The following is a 14,735-nucleotide window of genomic DNA, read 5'->3' on the forward strand; positions in this document are numbered from 1 at the left end:
ACTGTGATAGGATGCCACCTGTGCAACAAGTCCAGTCGTGAAATTTCCTCCCTACTAAATATTCCACAGTCAACTGTGAGTGGTATTATAACAAAGTGGAAGCGATTGGGAATGACAGCAACTCAGCCACGAAGTGGTAGGCCGCACAAAATGACTGAGCGGGGTCAGCGGATGCTGAGGCGCATAGTGCGCAGAGGTCGGCAACTTTCTGCAGAGTCAATCGCTACAGACCTCCAAACTTCATATGGCCTTCAGATTAGCTCAAGAACAGTGCGTAGAGAGCTTCATGGAATGGGTTTTCATGGCTGAGCAGCTGCATCCAAGCCATACATCACCAAGTGCAATGCAAAGCGTCGGATGCAGTGGTGTAAAGCACGCCACCACTGGACTCTAGAGCAGTGGAGACGCGTTCTCTGGAGTGACGAATCACGCTTCTCCATCTGGCAATCTGATGGACGAGTCTGGGTTTGGCGGTTGCCAGGAGAACGGTACTTGTCTGACTGCATTGTGCCAAGTGTGAAGTGTGGTGGAGAGGGGATTATGGTATGGGGTTGTTTTTCAGGAGCTGGGCTTGGCCCCTTAGTTCCAGTGAAAGGAACTCTGAATGCTTCAGCATACCAGCCAGGCCTTCTCGTCCAACATCAGTGTCTGACCTCACAAATGTGCTTCTGGAAGAATGGTCAAAAATTCCCATAAACACACTCCTAAACCTTGTGGAAAGCCTTCCCAGAAGAGTTGAAGCTGTTATAGCTGCAAAGGGTCATATTAAACCCTATGGATTAAGAATGGGATGTCACTTAAGTTCATATGCGTGTAAAGGCAGATGAACGAATACTTTTGGCAATATAGTGTGTGTATATATATATATATATATATATATATATATATATATATTCATATATATATAGGGATTTGGAGCCAAAGAAAGCTTCACAGTTGCGCAATGCTATAAATAGTTATATATATTTAGGCTACAGTTGGAGAGGACAGTGTGGGTGTGCATGTTTGTGCATGTACAGTATGCGTGTGTGTGTGTGTGCGCGCGTGTGTGTGCACGTGCGTGTGTATTTGTGTGGGTGTGCATGCATGTGTGATCATTATGTGTCTGTCTTACTGATAAACACCAATGGACAACGGTTATCCAGCAGTCACTTAATAGTCGTTAATCAGTGAATAACGCATCAGACGGTGATTTTTGGCAGTAAAACTAGCTCCATAGCTTTAGTGTGAAGACTATGAAAGCAAATGTGATCACTAAAGACAACATGGTCAGTCCAGCTCTGCACCAGTCTCTGTGATGCATTTGGCGAGTTAATTGGTCATTATTTCTGGTCCACAGGTCTGTACTTCTGTTCTTCCAGGTACCCGTAGGTATTGTCCTCTCTGTCCTCCCTAATCTGTACCCCCCACCTCCACCTCTGCCTCGCACCACCTGTCCGGGGCAAAACAGCCATCCACGCTCTCTCTCTCCTTCCCTCCCTCCCTCCCTCTGTCTCACCTAGGCTATTTACAATTCCAATGATTCGTTCTGTGGATAAATAATTCATTTGGATTAGTAAACAAACGATCCAATTAGCCTTTCCCAACCTTCTAACGTGAAAGCACAAGCGTTTATTCTCACAGTGAGTGGGTAAGGCTATGAGTCAGACTCAGGTGTGTAGGGACACTGTGGCCATGCTTACATAGGTGACAAGACAAGGTATATATGCTAAGCAGAATGGGAGTGAGTGGTGTAGGCGGGTACTCAGAAATAAAGACTCGTTATGGAGGTCAGGTCACAAGTGGCCACTCATGAGGCTCAACTAGCTAATGGAATAAGTCAGTATACATCTCTGAATGTTAAGAGCTTGACTGTGTGCGTGTCTGCCATAGTACAGAGGCAAACAACCCACACGCTGTAAGAGAGTCTGGAGCTGTTAGTGAATTATTAGCAAGGAGGCGAGGGCTCATTAGTCTTAGTTTGTGTCCTTGTACATGTACAGAATGTATGTACACACACGCGCGCACACACGCGCACACACACACACAGCGTAACATATTAATTTTAGTCTGGTGCTATTAAGTTCATCCAACCAAATCCTGAGCCCATGCAGCTCCGTTCCAACCCTCTCCATCCCATATGGTCCTGTGTATTGCACTGTTCTAGGCTGCGCAAATGAGTGGGTCTCCTCAGAGTACTCACACTGACATGGTAAGAAGAGGTGCAATTATACTCACCCACATGAAGCACACTAGACAACAGAAGCGTGCACATGCGGAGATTATACACATTGACTTGACGTGTCGACACATAACTCAGCACTGTCATTTTGTGTGAGCGTGAGTCTGCATCAATTTGTTTTGTGGTTTGTTTTCATCGTTACGACGCCGCCACTGCATCACTGTAGTCTGTCCCGTTCCATATACAGGGCAGTCTGACCCTTTCCATATACAGGTCTGTCTCGTTCCATATACAGGGCAGTCTGACCCGTTCCATATACAGGGCAGTCTGACCCGTTCCATATACAGGGCAGTCTGTCTCGTTCCATATACAGGGCAGTCTGACCCGTTCCATATACAGGGCAGTCTGTCTCATTCCATATATGGATAGAAATGTCAATATCAATATCCCCCTGGGAACTAGACCACCCGTATCACCTCATAGCACTCTCTCTTCCTAGCACTGTCTATGCCTCTCTGTCTCTGATTCAGTTCCTCTCTCTCTCTCTCTCTCTCTCTCTCTCTCTCTCATTCTTCTTCTGCTTCACTCTCTCTACTGTCTCTTCTCTCCATCTCTCTCTCTATCCATCTATCTAATAAGGACACTGACTAGCATCCCATCCCTCCCTCCTGTCACAGTGATTAGCCAAAGTGAAAGTTGTCATCCGACCCTCCCATTTGTCTAGGACACAGCCCTCCTCAGAGAGGGGGGAGGTGAAGACGCTGTTGATACAGAGAGAGAGAGAGAGAGAGAGAGAGAGAGAGAAAGAGAGAGAAAAAGACAGAGAGAGAGAGAAGATGAATGGAATGGGTAGAGGAAGTAGAGGAAGAGAAGGAAGGAGGTAGATGAAGGAGGTAAAGAAAGCGAAGGAAGGGGTAGGGGAAGTAGAAAAGCAGAGTAGGGAGATCAAGTTCTACAGTGTGATGGCGTAACTACTGTGGGTAATGTTAGCGCAGTGTGGCTAGGTGCAGTAAGTAGTGTAAAGAGGTGCTCCATGGTTTGTGGAGAGCTCATACAGAGTCATCTCATAGGTATGTATGTGTAGAGATATGAGGTTGCTTGTTTTCCTTACCTCGTTGATGAGGAACTGTAGTTGAAGAACGGCCGCCCCGCTCTCATGCTGGCAGTAGCAGTCCACTCCAGGCCGTCCCAGTCTGATGACATCACAGAGTCAAGGAAGTAGCAGCATGGATAACATCACAGATTGGCACACCGACATTTAGCAGTGACTTCAAGATTATAAACAGTTACACAACAGCCCAGATAATGTACATATGGTTAAGAAATCCCATAATAGTTTAAGATAAGGTCAAGACAAGTTACGATCAGGTGAAGTTGTACAGAGGTCTGTCTATCATTAGCTATCGTTCTAATGGATGGTACTGTATATACCATGAGGTCCATCACAGCCAACGTAAAAACCACAGGGCAGGGCAGGGCCGATATGAGACCAGTTCTCTCTTACCGCACATTTGGACATTCTCTCTCCTCGGTAAATGTTCTCTCAGCTGTCTCAAACAATTAGAACACTGAGCCGTTCACTCAATGACTCGTATGATTGGGGACCAATTAGGGGGGCGAGAGAACCATTGTTCATATAATTTCAAGATGAACAGGGGAGAGTTTATGGGGAACACAGCGAGAGACTAGTTGAACAGTCCGGGTGCGTTCCATCAATCCAAAAGTGTCACCTCCTCTCAATCACTACTGACTCATTTTCTCGATGGATATTAATATGCATGAGGGTCGTTATATTCATGGTGCATATTCATAGCACCTGCTGTCCTGACGGTACTTTCAAATGGCTCCTGAAGGAAAAAAAACACAGGGGATACACATGCATACTGTATGCTATGTTTGCGGATGCTTTTTTGAGACAAAAACTACGCATACAAGCATAAGCCAATGAAAAGTGTGTCAGTGACAGGCACTCCTCTCCTGGTGGCAAAGGGACTGAAAAGGGGTTAACTCTATGCAATAATAATTATATGCACGGCACCACAAAATTAGGCTACAGTACACGTGCACATGATGCTTTCTGTTATACACACTTTGAATAGCTGAACAAATGAATGAACTAGTAATAATGTATTTCACGTTGTAATCAGAAGCTAAATATGGCATGGGAAATGGGAAATGGAAAATAACCAATTGCCGATGGATTTCCCGCTAAGTGCACAGGGCTTCATCGTTTATAAAACTGTGCAGAGAATCCATGTTACTAAGCTTGTTAAAAGCATGTTACTCCATAGTAATGGTAATCCATAGTAATCCATGTTACTAAGCTTGTTACTTAAGCAAGTTTAAAAAAAATAAAAATGCACAAAAGAAATCAGATTTATAAGACTGCGTATCACGTCCCACATCAATGTACGCCAGTTCAACGCTAGTTTCCCTTTATAAATCACAATCAACCCTAAGGGTGGGTTTGAAGGGAGGGTAAGGAAATGATAGGCAGATGCTCACCATGTTGAGAAATCAGGGACCAAAGAACCAGAGAAATCAGGAAAGAAAGATCAAACTTTTTTATTAAGATCTTTAATGAAGCACAGGGTAATTCTAAGGCAATATGGGACAATTTAATGAAGTTGAAAGGCGAACAAAATAGTAATTCAACAAAGCAGCTTAAAATCAGTGTGAATGGTTGCCCCAAGATCCAGTTGCAATTTGTACAGATTTCAACTCATACTTCGTCAGCTCAGTGGAAGCCTTAACAGAAAGCACCAGGTTTGTGACTGAACATCATCCCAGCTTCTCCATTCAGGAGGTCTCTGAATCTACAGTTATATGCTCACTTAAGAACTCTAGGGCCAAATATGTTTATGGAATTGACAATATGTTCCTCAAGAGACATAAAGACAAACTTGCTGCTCCGATCACAAACATGGTCAGGCTGTGTGCGTTTCCAAGGGATGGAAATCAGATATAGTTACACCTATCTTTAAATCAGGTGACTCAGCTGATCTTACCAACTATCGACCATAAGCATCCTCCCAGTTTGCTGAGCAACCTATTACACACCTCAACAACTCACCCTATCAGCTACATCCTATGAAATTTGCTTTTAGAGCTAAGCACTCCACTGATACAGCTAACTGTGTCTTCTTATCAATCAATCAATCAAAGCTTTATTTATATAGCGCATTTCATACCCAGAGGCAACACAATGCGCTTTACAGAGAACAAGGGAGGTGGGCATCTTAGAGAATGTTAAGCTTAAAATGGATAAGGAGGGTGTAGTAGTGAGCGGAAAATCTTGACCTCAGGAAGGCCTTTGACACTGTCAATCACAATGTCTTGGTTAAAAAAATGTCTTGACTTTATCTTTTCCACAGTCTCTGGCACTGATGAAATCCTACCTGGAAGGAAGAACCCAATGTGTTAGAGTGGGTGATAATTCATCATCGACTCTGAGTTACGATGTAGGTGTACCTCAGGGTTCTATTTTAGGCCCTTTACTCTTTAGTTTATATATAAATGATTTACCAAATGTCTGCAATAGTTGTGATATTCAAATGTACGAAGACAACACCGTGATCTATGTGCACACAAAAAACAAAGAGAAGGCTGCACTTAAACGTACTTCCAAAATGGTGAAGGTAACTAAATTGCTCACTGATTCCTGCCTACACCTGAACATCAAAAAGACAGTTTGTATGTTCTTCTCAAAGAGGGCCTGCAAATCACCTGAGCCAGATGTTTACGTCACTAGTCAGAGGCTCCAGGTAGTCTCTAGTTTTAAATATTTAGGTATTTTACTTGACTCTAACCTCTCTTTTAAAAAGCAGGTAAAAAATGTGACGTGTTATGAAATGTAATTTGATTAACTTTGGAAGACTAATTACACAGGCTGCAAAACTGTATTTTAATTCTATGATAGTCCCTTATCTGACCTATTGTTTAACCAGTTGGGCACAAGTCAGCAGTACTACAGTACATTAAAATCTGCTCAATTCTTCATAAACAGGCCTTTAAAAAACCCACTGCTTGTGCTCCCCTCCCACCTCCTCTATGTTGTTTTGTTGTGTCTGTGTCTACAGATCAGGCCTGGGGGTCCGACCGTAGAGAAAACGTTGGGCTGCAGCAACAAACACAGACCGTCTCGGTAACAACAATCAAAATCTGGGATGATGGCTTCCATGGTGTTATCACATTACCTCATTTGGTGAGGTTCAGGGATTCAGAGAGTGTGTCTGAGTGGCAAAAAAGTAAATCCAAATTGCTGTTGTGTTCTGTCCTGTTCTATTGTGTTCTGTCCTGTTCTATTGTGTTCTGTTCTTTAATTCTATTCTATTTGATTCAATTTCATTCCATTACTACAAGTGCCACAAGAGTGTAAAGAGAAAACAAAGTGATAAAGTGGTGATGTCAGCTAATCGTGATGTACTGTGCATATAGAATGAAGAGGTGGCAAGCATCCAAACATACCTGTTAAAACGATAAAGTCTGGAGAGAACACAAAACTGGTGCATCTATTAAGATGAGGTAGAGATAAGGTTCTAGTGGAAACTATATTGGTTATCTATTGGCCCAAGGTCAACTAATCTATGTTCATAGCAAGGGTTGTGACCTGACAGTGGTGATACACAGCCCTGGTGTATCACCACTGTAGGTGATTGTGTCCCAGCTGTGTGTTTGATTGTTTGTGTGTGTGTGTGTGTGTGTGTGTGTGTGTACTGTAGGTGATTGTGCCCCAGCTGGGTGTGCGTGCATGTGTGTGTATGTGTGAATGTTTGTGCCCCAGGTGTGTATGTGTGAGAGGGTCATTGCTGTTGTTGCTGCTGGTGTTACCAGCCGCCTCGCTGAATGAGACACAGCTGAGGCCTCAGTGATTGACTGAACACAGACGGGACACACAGGCAACATGGCAGACCCACATGCCGGCGAAGTTAACTTACTACCAAGGAGAAAAGATATATGCTATATGACCCACTGATTCTTAATTTTATTCTGTACCTCTTCTGTTTCTGTTCTATCATTCTGCTGGTGTAATGCCCACATTTCCCCTCCTGGGGATCATTAAAGATATAATATTTTCTTCACACACACACACACACACACACACACACACACACACACACACACAAACACTCACTCACTCACTCACTCACTCACTCACTCACTCACTCACTCACTCACTCACTCACTCACTCACTCACTCACTCACACATGCACACCACACATATCCACACATACATATGGATACAGACAGATGTGCACATAAACACACACACGCACACACACACACACACACACAATAGAGAGGCTGAGTAATGGCCACAGAACAGAAACACCTAGACATATATTTAAAGTACTGTGGAAGCAGCACATTGATTCAGCACATACTATGGTGCAGCCTACTGTACATGGGAGCAATGAAGTGAATATTGATTTTAGAGCTGAGTTTTAAGATTGTTCTCCTATGGGCTATAAAACAAAATTTTTATTCAATTTCATCTTCACAGTACGGAATCCTTATCATACAATATTGCTAATATTGGGTCTGGGTGTCTAGAACATGCAAAATGACATTAAAGCCTCAAATACCCACAATACTAGTCTTTTTTTTTATATAGAATATCCTTCTCTCACTCTCTCTTTCTCTGCCTTTCATTCCCCGTCTCTGCTTCTCCCTGTGTCCCTTTCTCTCTCTACATCTCTCTCTCTCTCTCTCTCCCTCTCTCACAGAAGAATTGATTGGAACCACCTGAGAGAGAAGGAAGAGGTGGGGAAAAAAATCACACACCACAAAATAGAGGAGAATTGAGCGAGGAGGGAGGCCTTCTCAAATCATACATCCTCTAGCTGTTAAGCCATCGAGTAGAGGGAGGGGAATCTGATTCCGTTGGCCAGGCAATAATACATTAACCCATGTTGTGCCTGTCTCCTTTAAATAAGCCAGAATGGGATTTTTGTGTGTGTGTGTGTGTGTGTGTGTGTGTGTGAGAGAGGTGGGTTCATGCATGTTCATGACCAAGTAAGTGTGTGAGGGTGTGTGAGTGTTTGTGTGTGTCTGTGCATGCACATGCATACTGTATGCACGCCTGAAAAGCTGAAATGCGTATTCACTGCCATGACGCACTATGACCAGCTAGCGAGCGCGGCGGGCATAGCGGCAGATGTGCGGGCGGGGCGGGGTGGCGTGGGGCAGGCAGAATCAACATTCCGTGACCGCCATCCTGCTTCCCGTTGCTCAAGACGGGAGGAGACGTCGGGCGCTGACAGGCGAGAGGAGGGACGTAAGTCATCCTGCTCTCCCCGGCGTCCCGTCTCTCTCTCTCTCTCTCTCTCTGCCTGTCTGTCTCTCTGCATCGTTCTCCCTCCTCCTCCACGTCTCACTGCCTCTCCCCACTCTCTCTCCTTTCTCTCTCTCTCTATCCTGTCACCGCTCTGCCAGGAGATTCGCTGAGCATGCCGACAGGTGTGAACGCATCAGAGTAAATATGACACGCCAAGCACACAGCTCATGTCACTGACAGGGAAACGGGCGCGTGAAATGCCCACACCAGGCGAGATGATCACAGCACGTTACTGCCACACCAATAGTCCAGGGAGGACTCAAATGTGATTTCTTTGCACCTGAGGTTTATTTTTATATCGCCACTTTTGTGAAAATCATGATGGACGGTATTTATTTATATTTGTTTCAGAGCTCACCGTCGCCCAGTGAGCAGTGGGTTGGCCCAATTGCCCTCTGGGTAAAGTGGGTTTGCAAACCGCAGGTCATCGCCAGCTTTGGTATCCCTTTGGAGCCAATAGTGGATAAGAGTCCATTCACATGGCAGAATGCCATATGGAAACCTATCAATGAGATTAGCAAGAAAATGAAATCTGAGGGCAGAACATCCAGATGCATAAAGACATAAACTTGGCAAAAGACCAAGAACACTACTACAAAGACACCAACTCACCACAGGAACAATTACTACCAACACAACAAATCACCACAGGAACACGCCTACCACCACACCAACTCACCACAGGAACACTACTACCAACACACTAACTCTACTGGTACCACAGTAACACTCCTACCAACACACCAACTCACCACAGTAACACTCCTACCAACACACCAACTCACCACAGTAACACTCCTGCCAACACACCAACTCTACTGGTACCACAGAAACACCAACTCTACTGGTACCACAGTAACACTCCTACCAACACACCAACTCTACTGGTACCACAGGAACACCAACTCTACTGGTACCACAGGAACACCAACTCTACTGGTACCACAGTAACACTCCTACCAACACACCAACTCTACTGGTATCACAGGAACACTCCTACCAACACACCAACTCTACTGGCAGCACAGGAACACTTAACAACAGACACGGGAGAGATTGAACTGATTATCTTTTAAATGGCTACAACTGCTATTGACACTAACAAGGACAACCCTATTCTGAGCAAGCCACAGTTTAAACAAAACAGGCACGCCTTTACGGAACAAAAACAAATGCACAGAACAGAACGAGGAACAACGCAATGGGGCTGACAACAATTTGCAGGCGCTCGCTCACAATGGTGTGCTCAAAATGTGGACCGACAAAAGTGTAGCAGAGAACAAGGAAAACAATCGCAACAAGGGCAACAACAGCAATGTGTTTTGGAGACATGTTTTTGTGTCATTTAATGACAGGAGCCGATAGTTTACGCTGGTTGCTTGCTCGCGCACCGCCGCCCAGTTTTAATTAGTAGAGTGGAGTTTATCAATCACCAATTTTACCCTCTGGCTCTTTGCATGCTGCTCTTTAAGTATAGGGAAGATGAAGTGTCTCCTGTCCGTAATTTCTTTCGGGAATAGTTCACTCATTGAGAAAGTGGTGCCTTCAAGCTCCCGACCTCTTTCCAAAATAGCCATCTTTATTGTAAAATGAGAAATCCTGGCTACGACAGATCTTCCTCCCAAAGCGATGTGCCCTCTGAAAGTTCACCTTTCCTAATTGTTTCTCTGACATTTTCAGGTTTTCATTTAGAAAGATTTTAACCTTGCATTCTGTTTTGGCAAATACATACATACCTGGGAGCCGATGAGGAACAGCGAGGAGGAGATGCCAAGCGGTCTCCTCAGTATGATGGATCTCCACCTGCCCTGGTGCCAACCCCAGACTCTCATTCATCCACCATGGTGGAGGCACATCAGTCGACACCGACCAGGTAGAATCCCATACACCACACAGCAGTTTCGTAAAATTGCATTGGGTTTTGGCCATTGGAATCAGTGGCATGTTCCCCAGTGCAGGCTTTCATGTAACGTTAGTAGACCTTTGGTGATAGATATTGCTCCAGGCAGCTTTACTGTATTAACACATCCTTGAGTTACACTGGTTAATTCAAACAGCACAACCTTCATTAGATAATATGGCACTAACGGCCAAGTTACTGTCTGGTTCCTGGATGAATACAAAAATAAAGTTGACACCCCAAGTCTCACTCAAGTCCCGCAAGACTGTAATGAATCTCATCCGCGTCTGTGGCTAATTATTGAGTTAGGAGTTATGAGTCAACCGGATCAGTCAGCTGCCTACACACAGGAGAGAGATGGAAAGAGAGAAAGAGAGAGAGGAAAAAGAGAGAGGGAGAGAAAAAAAGAAAGAAAGAAAGAAAGAAAGAGAAATTGAGACATACCTGTAGCGAGTGAAAGGATAATAAAGAGACAGAGGAAAATGAGAGACTTCAGGGATAAACAGAACAGGCAGTGAGTCAATGTGAAACTAGAGGAACTAGCGAGGCATACTGATGAGGAGAGGCAAGAGTAGAAAGGGTGACAGAAAATGGATCAGAATGGAGAAAGGAGGGTGAGAGAGAAATATGAGCGTTATTGGAGAGAGATGACTCACGTATGGAGGCAGACGATGCACGAAGGTAGATGTGGTAAATGGTGAGGTTCAAGAGAGAGAAAGAGGGAGAGAAAGGTTGAGAGACGTGAATCAGAGTGTTTGTGGGGAGGACCGACGGTTAAGTATTGTAACTCTAGTTCTATGAGTGGAGCGAAGCCCCACAGGGCAAGTCCCTTTTGGCTTGAGAAACCTTAGCCAGCTACATTTAACTGAAGAAAAAAAAACATACAGTACATGCACCTGTGTCCAACAAGGTCCGGTGCACCATTGTATAAGAGGGCTTCACCTGCACAACTGCTTCTTTCAGCAAACTTTCAGCAAGCAGACTGCGGGATCAGCAAAGTCTGCGCCCAGTGGGGCTTCACTCCACTCATAGAACTAGGGTTACAATATGGAACCATCGGTCCTTTCCACCCACACCATTCACGTCTCTAGACCTTACCCACAGGGCAAGCTCCTATTGGCATAAGCGAAGCTACACGACCGCACCATAGACTCTTGCTGGACCCGTTAACAAACTGGCCAGCCAGGACACAAGCCAGGGCTCCAAGGTGAGACCATACTAAAAGTTGTCTCCACCCAAGCACTGGTCCCTACCTGCTGCACTCAGCTGATCCCAGCTGAGGGCAAGGAAAGGTATGTGAGGGGAGAGCCGGACCGGAAGTGGTTCCACCGTAACATAAGCCGTCCAAACCTCTCCCAAAAGGACAGGAGCAGACCACCACTGGCCAGACGGTCACGCCCTGGATCATGACACCTCACTCGCATGAGGTGGAGGATAGAAAGTGCTCAGCGCCAAATCCTTTGCACTGAATGCGCCCTTGACCACTTTCGGAACGAAAGATTGATCCGTGCGCAAAACAGCCTTACTCCCATCACCTGTGATGAGGAAGACTCTCAGCGCTCTCAAATCACTGACCCGTTTGCCCGATGTCAAATCGAGGATCAACGCGGTCTTGATAGAGAGCCACTTGAGGAGAACTTGCTCCAATGGTTCAAATGGCGCTCCACATAACGCGTTCAGAACCAAAAGCGAATCCCTAGGCGGCGCTATAGCTTTGTGCACAGGGAAAAAACGGAACACGCCAATCAGAAAACGGTTGACCAGGGGATGCCCATAAATTGTAGCTTTGGCAAACCCCTCATGACACACAGAAATAGCACATGCATACACTTTGAGAGTGGATGTTGCTAGACCATCCTCATGATCTACCAGGTGTTGGAGAAATTCCAAAATTGTCTCGACCGACAGGACTTGGGAGTGACATCCCTCTCTCCAAACCAGCGCGTAAAAGCATCCCACTTGCCAGCGTAAACCATAGCAGTGGACGCCACCCGCGCACTCTGAATAGTATTGATCATTGCTGGAGAGAGTCCTTTACCAGACAATCTCTGCCGTTCAAGAGCCAGGCCACCACCGGCCACCCTCCACCTGGCCTGGTGATGGCCAGATGTCATGGCCATCACCGCCGCATACCATCTAGCCCAGTGCCGGTCCGGCACTATCAGAATCACTGATAGACCCTCTGACCGCACTCTGGCTAGCAACGGTAGGATTAATCCCACTGGTAGGAAGGCATACAGCAGCGCCTTCGGCCAGGGGGCATGCGCGAACATGTCCACCCCTAGCGGAGGCTGGTCCGACTGATTCAGAGAGAACCAGAGGGGACACTTTGCATTCTCTCTCGAAGCGAGCAGATCCGCCATGGCCATCCCGAACAGAGCCCAAAGTTGATCAACAATTACAGGATGTAGGCTCCACTCGCCCGGCTGAGGCCTGCCCCGGGACATCAAGTCTGCCCCGACATTCAGGCGGCCGGCTATGTGCAGCGCCGTCAGAGAACGGAGGTTGTGTTCACCTCTCGTTGACCAGTCTGCGATAGCTACAGATTACGCTGCTGGACGACAGAAGTGGCCATCACTCCACCCAGGCAGATTCTCACAAGCTGGGCAACAGCTATCTCAGATATCTTTGCTCTCCACTCCGCTTCCAAGGAAGAAGGTGCCTGATCCTTGGCCAGCTGGCCGATGTAGATGACTAGCATGGCAGCGACAGCAGGAGGTGGCAGCGACAGCCTGCGCCGCCAGCGTGTAGCTCTTCTCCGCCAAGGACAGAGTGGTCTTGTCCTTGGGGTCAGGTATCAGTGGTTTTCTGGCCAAACCCCAGGCGGAGGAGCTGGGCATGAGGACGGCGGCGATTTTGGGTTCTCTCGCGAATGGAGAGAAGGGACGTAGCCGAGTTCTCAGTGTAGCAGGCTGGTCCCATAACGCCTCCACGAAGGTCAAACATTGCCGGGAGGAGACGAGGTGCATGCTTGGAGGATGCCCCATAGCAGACGGAGCTCCAGAGAGGCAGCCCCGTCACAGCTACAGCCTCTGGTTCTCTCCAGCAGCTTGAAAGGTTGTGGACGAAGGATCCAGACCCGGGACCACTGGAGGAAGAACCGCTTGCATCTGGGGCTTCTGAGGCTGAGTCTTTGTCGGCCTCAGAGCCATCGTCTTCTTCATCAGACAGGGGGAGGGACAGCATCGGCACGGCTGTTGTAGGGGCACGGCAACATCATCACCCCCATCTGGGCCGCCCTCCATAGGTACAGGAACTTCATTCCTCGGCGGCGGCAGACAGTTGAAGAACTGCGCTCGATGGAGCCTCTCCAGAGGCTCGAGATGAGTGCAGGCCTGGCGTGCTGCAGCCCTATGAAGCGGAAGCAGGGTGGATGTCCCACGTCGCTGTTGAGGGCGCCGGAACCGCAGAATCTCTCAGGTAGACTAGGCAGCGCTGGCTGGGGAGTCCCAAGGGAAAGTCCCCACGGTGAGTCACTGTGTAGTCATCTTGTTCCTTCTCACTTCTCAGTCTTCTTGTGAGCTGAAAGTTTCTAGCAGCAGTTGTGCAGGCAGACCTAGTTGGACACAGGTGTGTGTATGTTTTTTTTTGTTCAGTTAAATGTAGCTGGCTAGGTTTCTCAAGCCAATAGAAGCTTGCCCTGTGGGGCGGAGCTCCATTAAATAGAACTAATGGTTTCTGTGTCACTGAGTTTCTCTCTCTCTGTACACACACACACAAACACCAATCCGTGTGTTTACAAAACAAAAATTCCAAAATCATCTCCACTAACACACTGAGAAGTCCTTTGAAAAAGCAATGATTATCCCACACAATCCCAAAAATGAACAACAACAATATTATTACGCAGAATAGCACTGAGGCAAAAAAAGACCACAACAACAACCCATCCCGTTATCCCAGCTCACAATCATTTCTGGCAGTGAACAAAGTGATATTATTCACGCTGCGCACTGAAATTGCAGAGCAATTTGGACGCCGTGGCGCTTCCTCCAGTCAAAACTGCATATTTGTGTTTGTGTCTGCTCCTCCGTTGATGGCGTCCGACAGTTCCTGGGAGCTTTATTACTGATGGTGACATGTCATAGTTCTCTTTGGTGGCGTGAACCCCCGTCACTTACCGTCTGTAGCCCGCCCCACTTTATCTTCATTTACGCAGGGACAGAGCGCAGAGATGAAGGCAGGGGTATGGGGATGTGTCAGAGCGCAGGTAACTGATTAGCAACTAGTAACAGGATTGACACCTTGTCGACACCGTCACCTGTGGCTGAAGATGTATGGCAAACGGTTTAGGGTGCATATCACCTGACTTGATGTGCGTTTTGAAAGTATAAAA

The 14,735-nt window shown here is 46.5% G+C and overlaps 1 protein-coding gene across 1 annotated transcript in view; it reads right to left on the minus strand.

Moving 5' to 3' along the window:
- The window catches only part of stxbp5l (syntaxin binding protein 5L), a gene marked incomplete at both ends in the record, with an annotated part of 160,464 nt that overhangs the window by 79,254 nt on the left and 66,475 nt on the right, over window positions 1–14,735 (minus strand). Inside the window, one exon of the mRNA XM_084443372.1 lies at window positions 3,273–3,354. Coding sequence (XP_084299498.1) covers window positions 3,273–3,354 — 82 coding nt within the window. The remainder of the gene's footprint in view (window positions 1–3,272; window positions 3,355–14,735) is intronic.

The sequence above is a fragment of the Borostomias antarcticus genome, assembly GCF_949987555.1.
Source record: "Borostomias antarcticus genome assembly, chromosome: 9".
NCBI lineage: Eukaryota > Metazoa > Chordata > Actinopteri > Stomiiformes > Stomiidae > Borostomias > Borostomias antarcticus.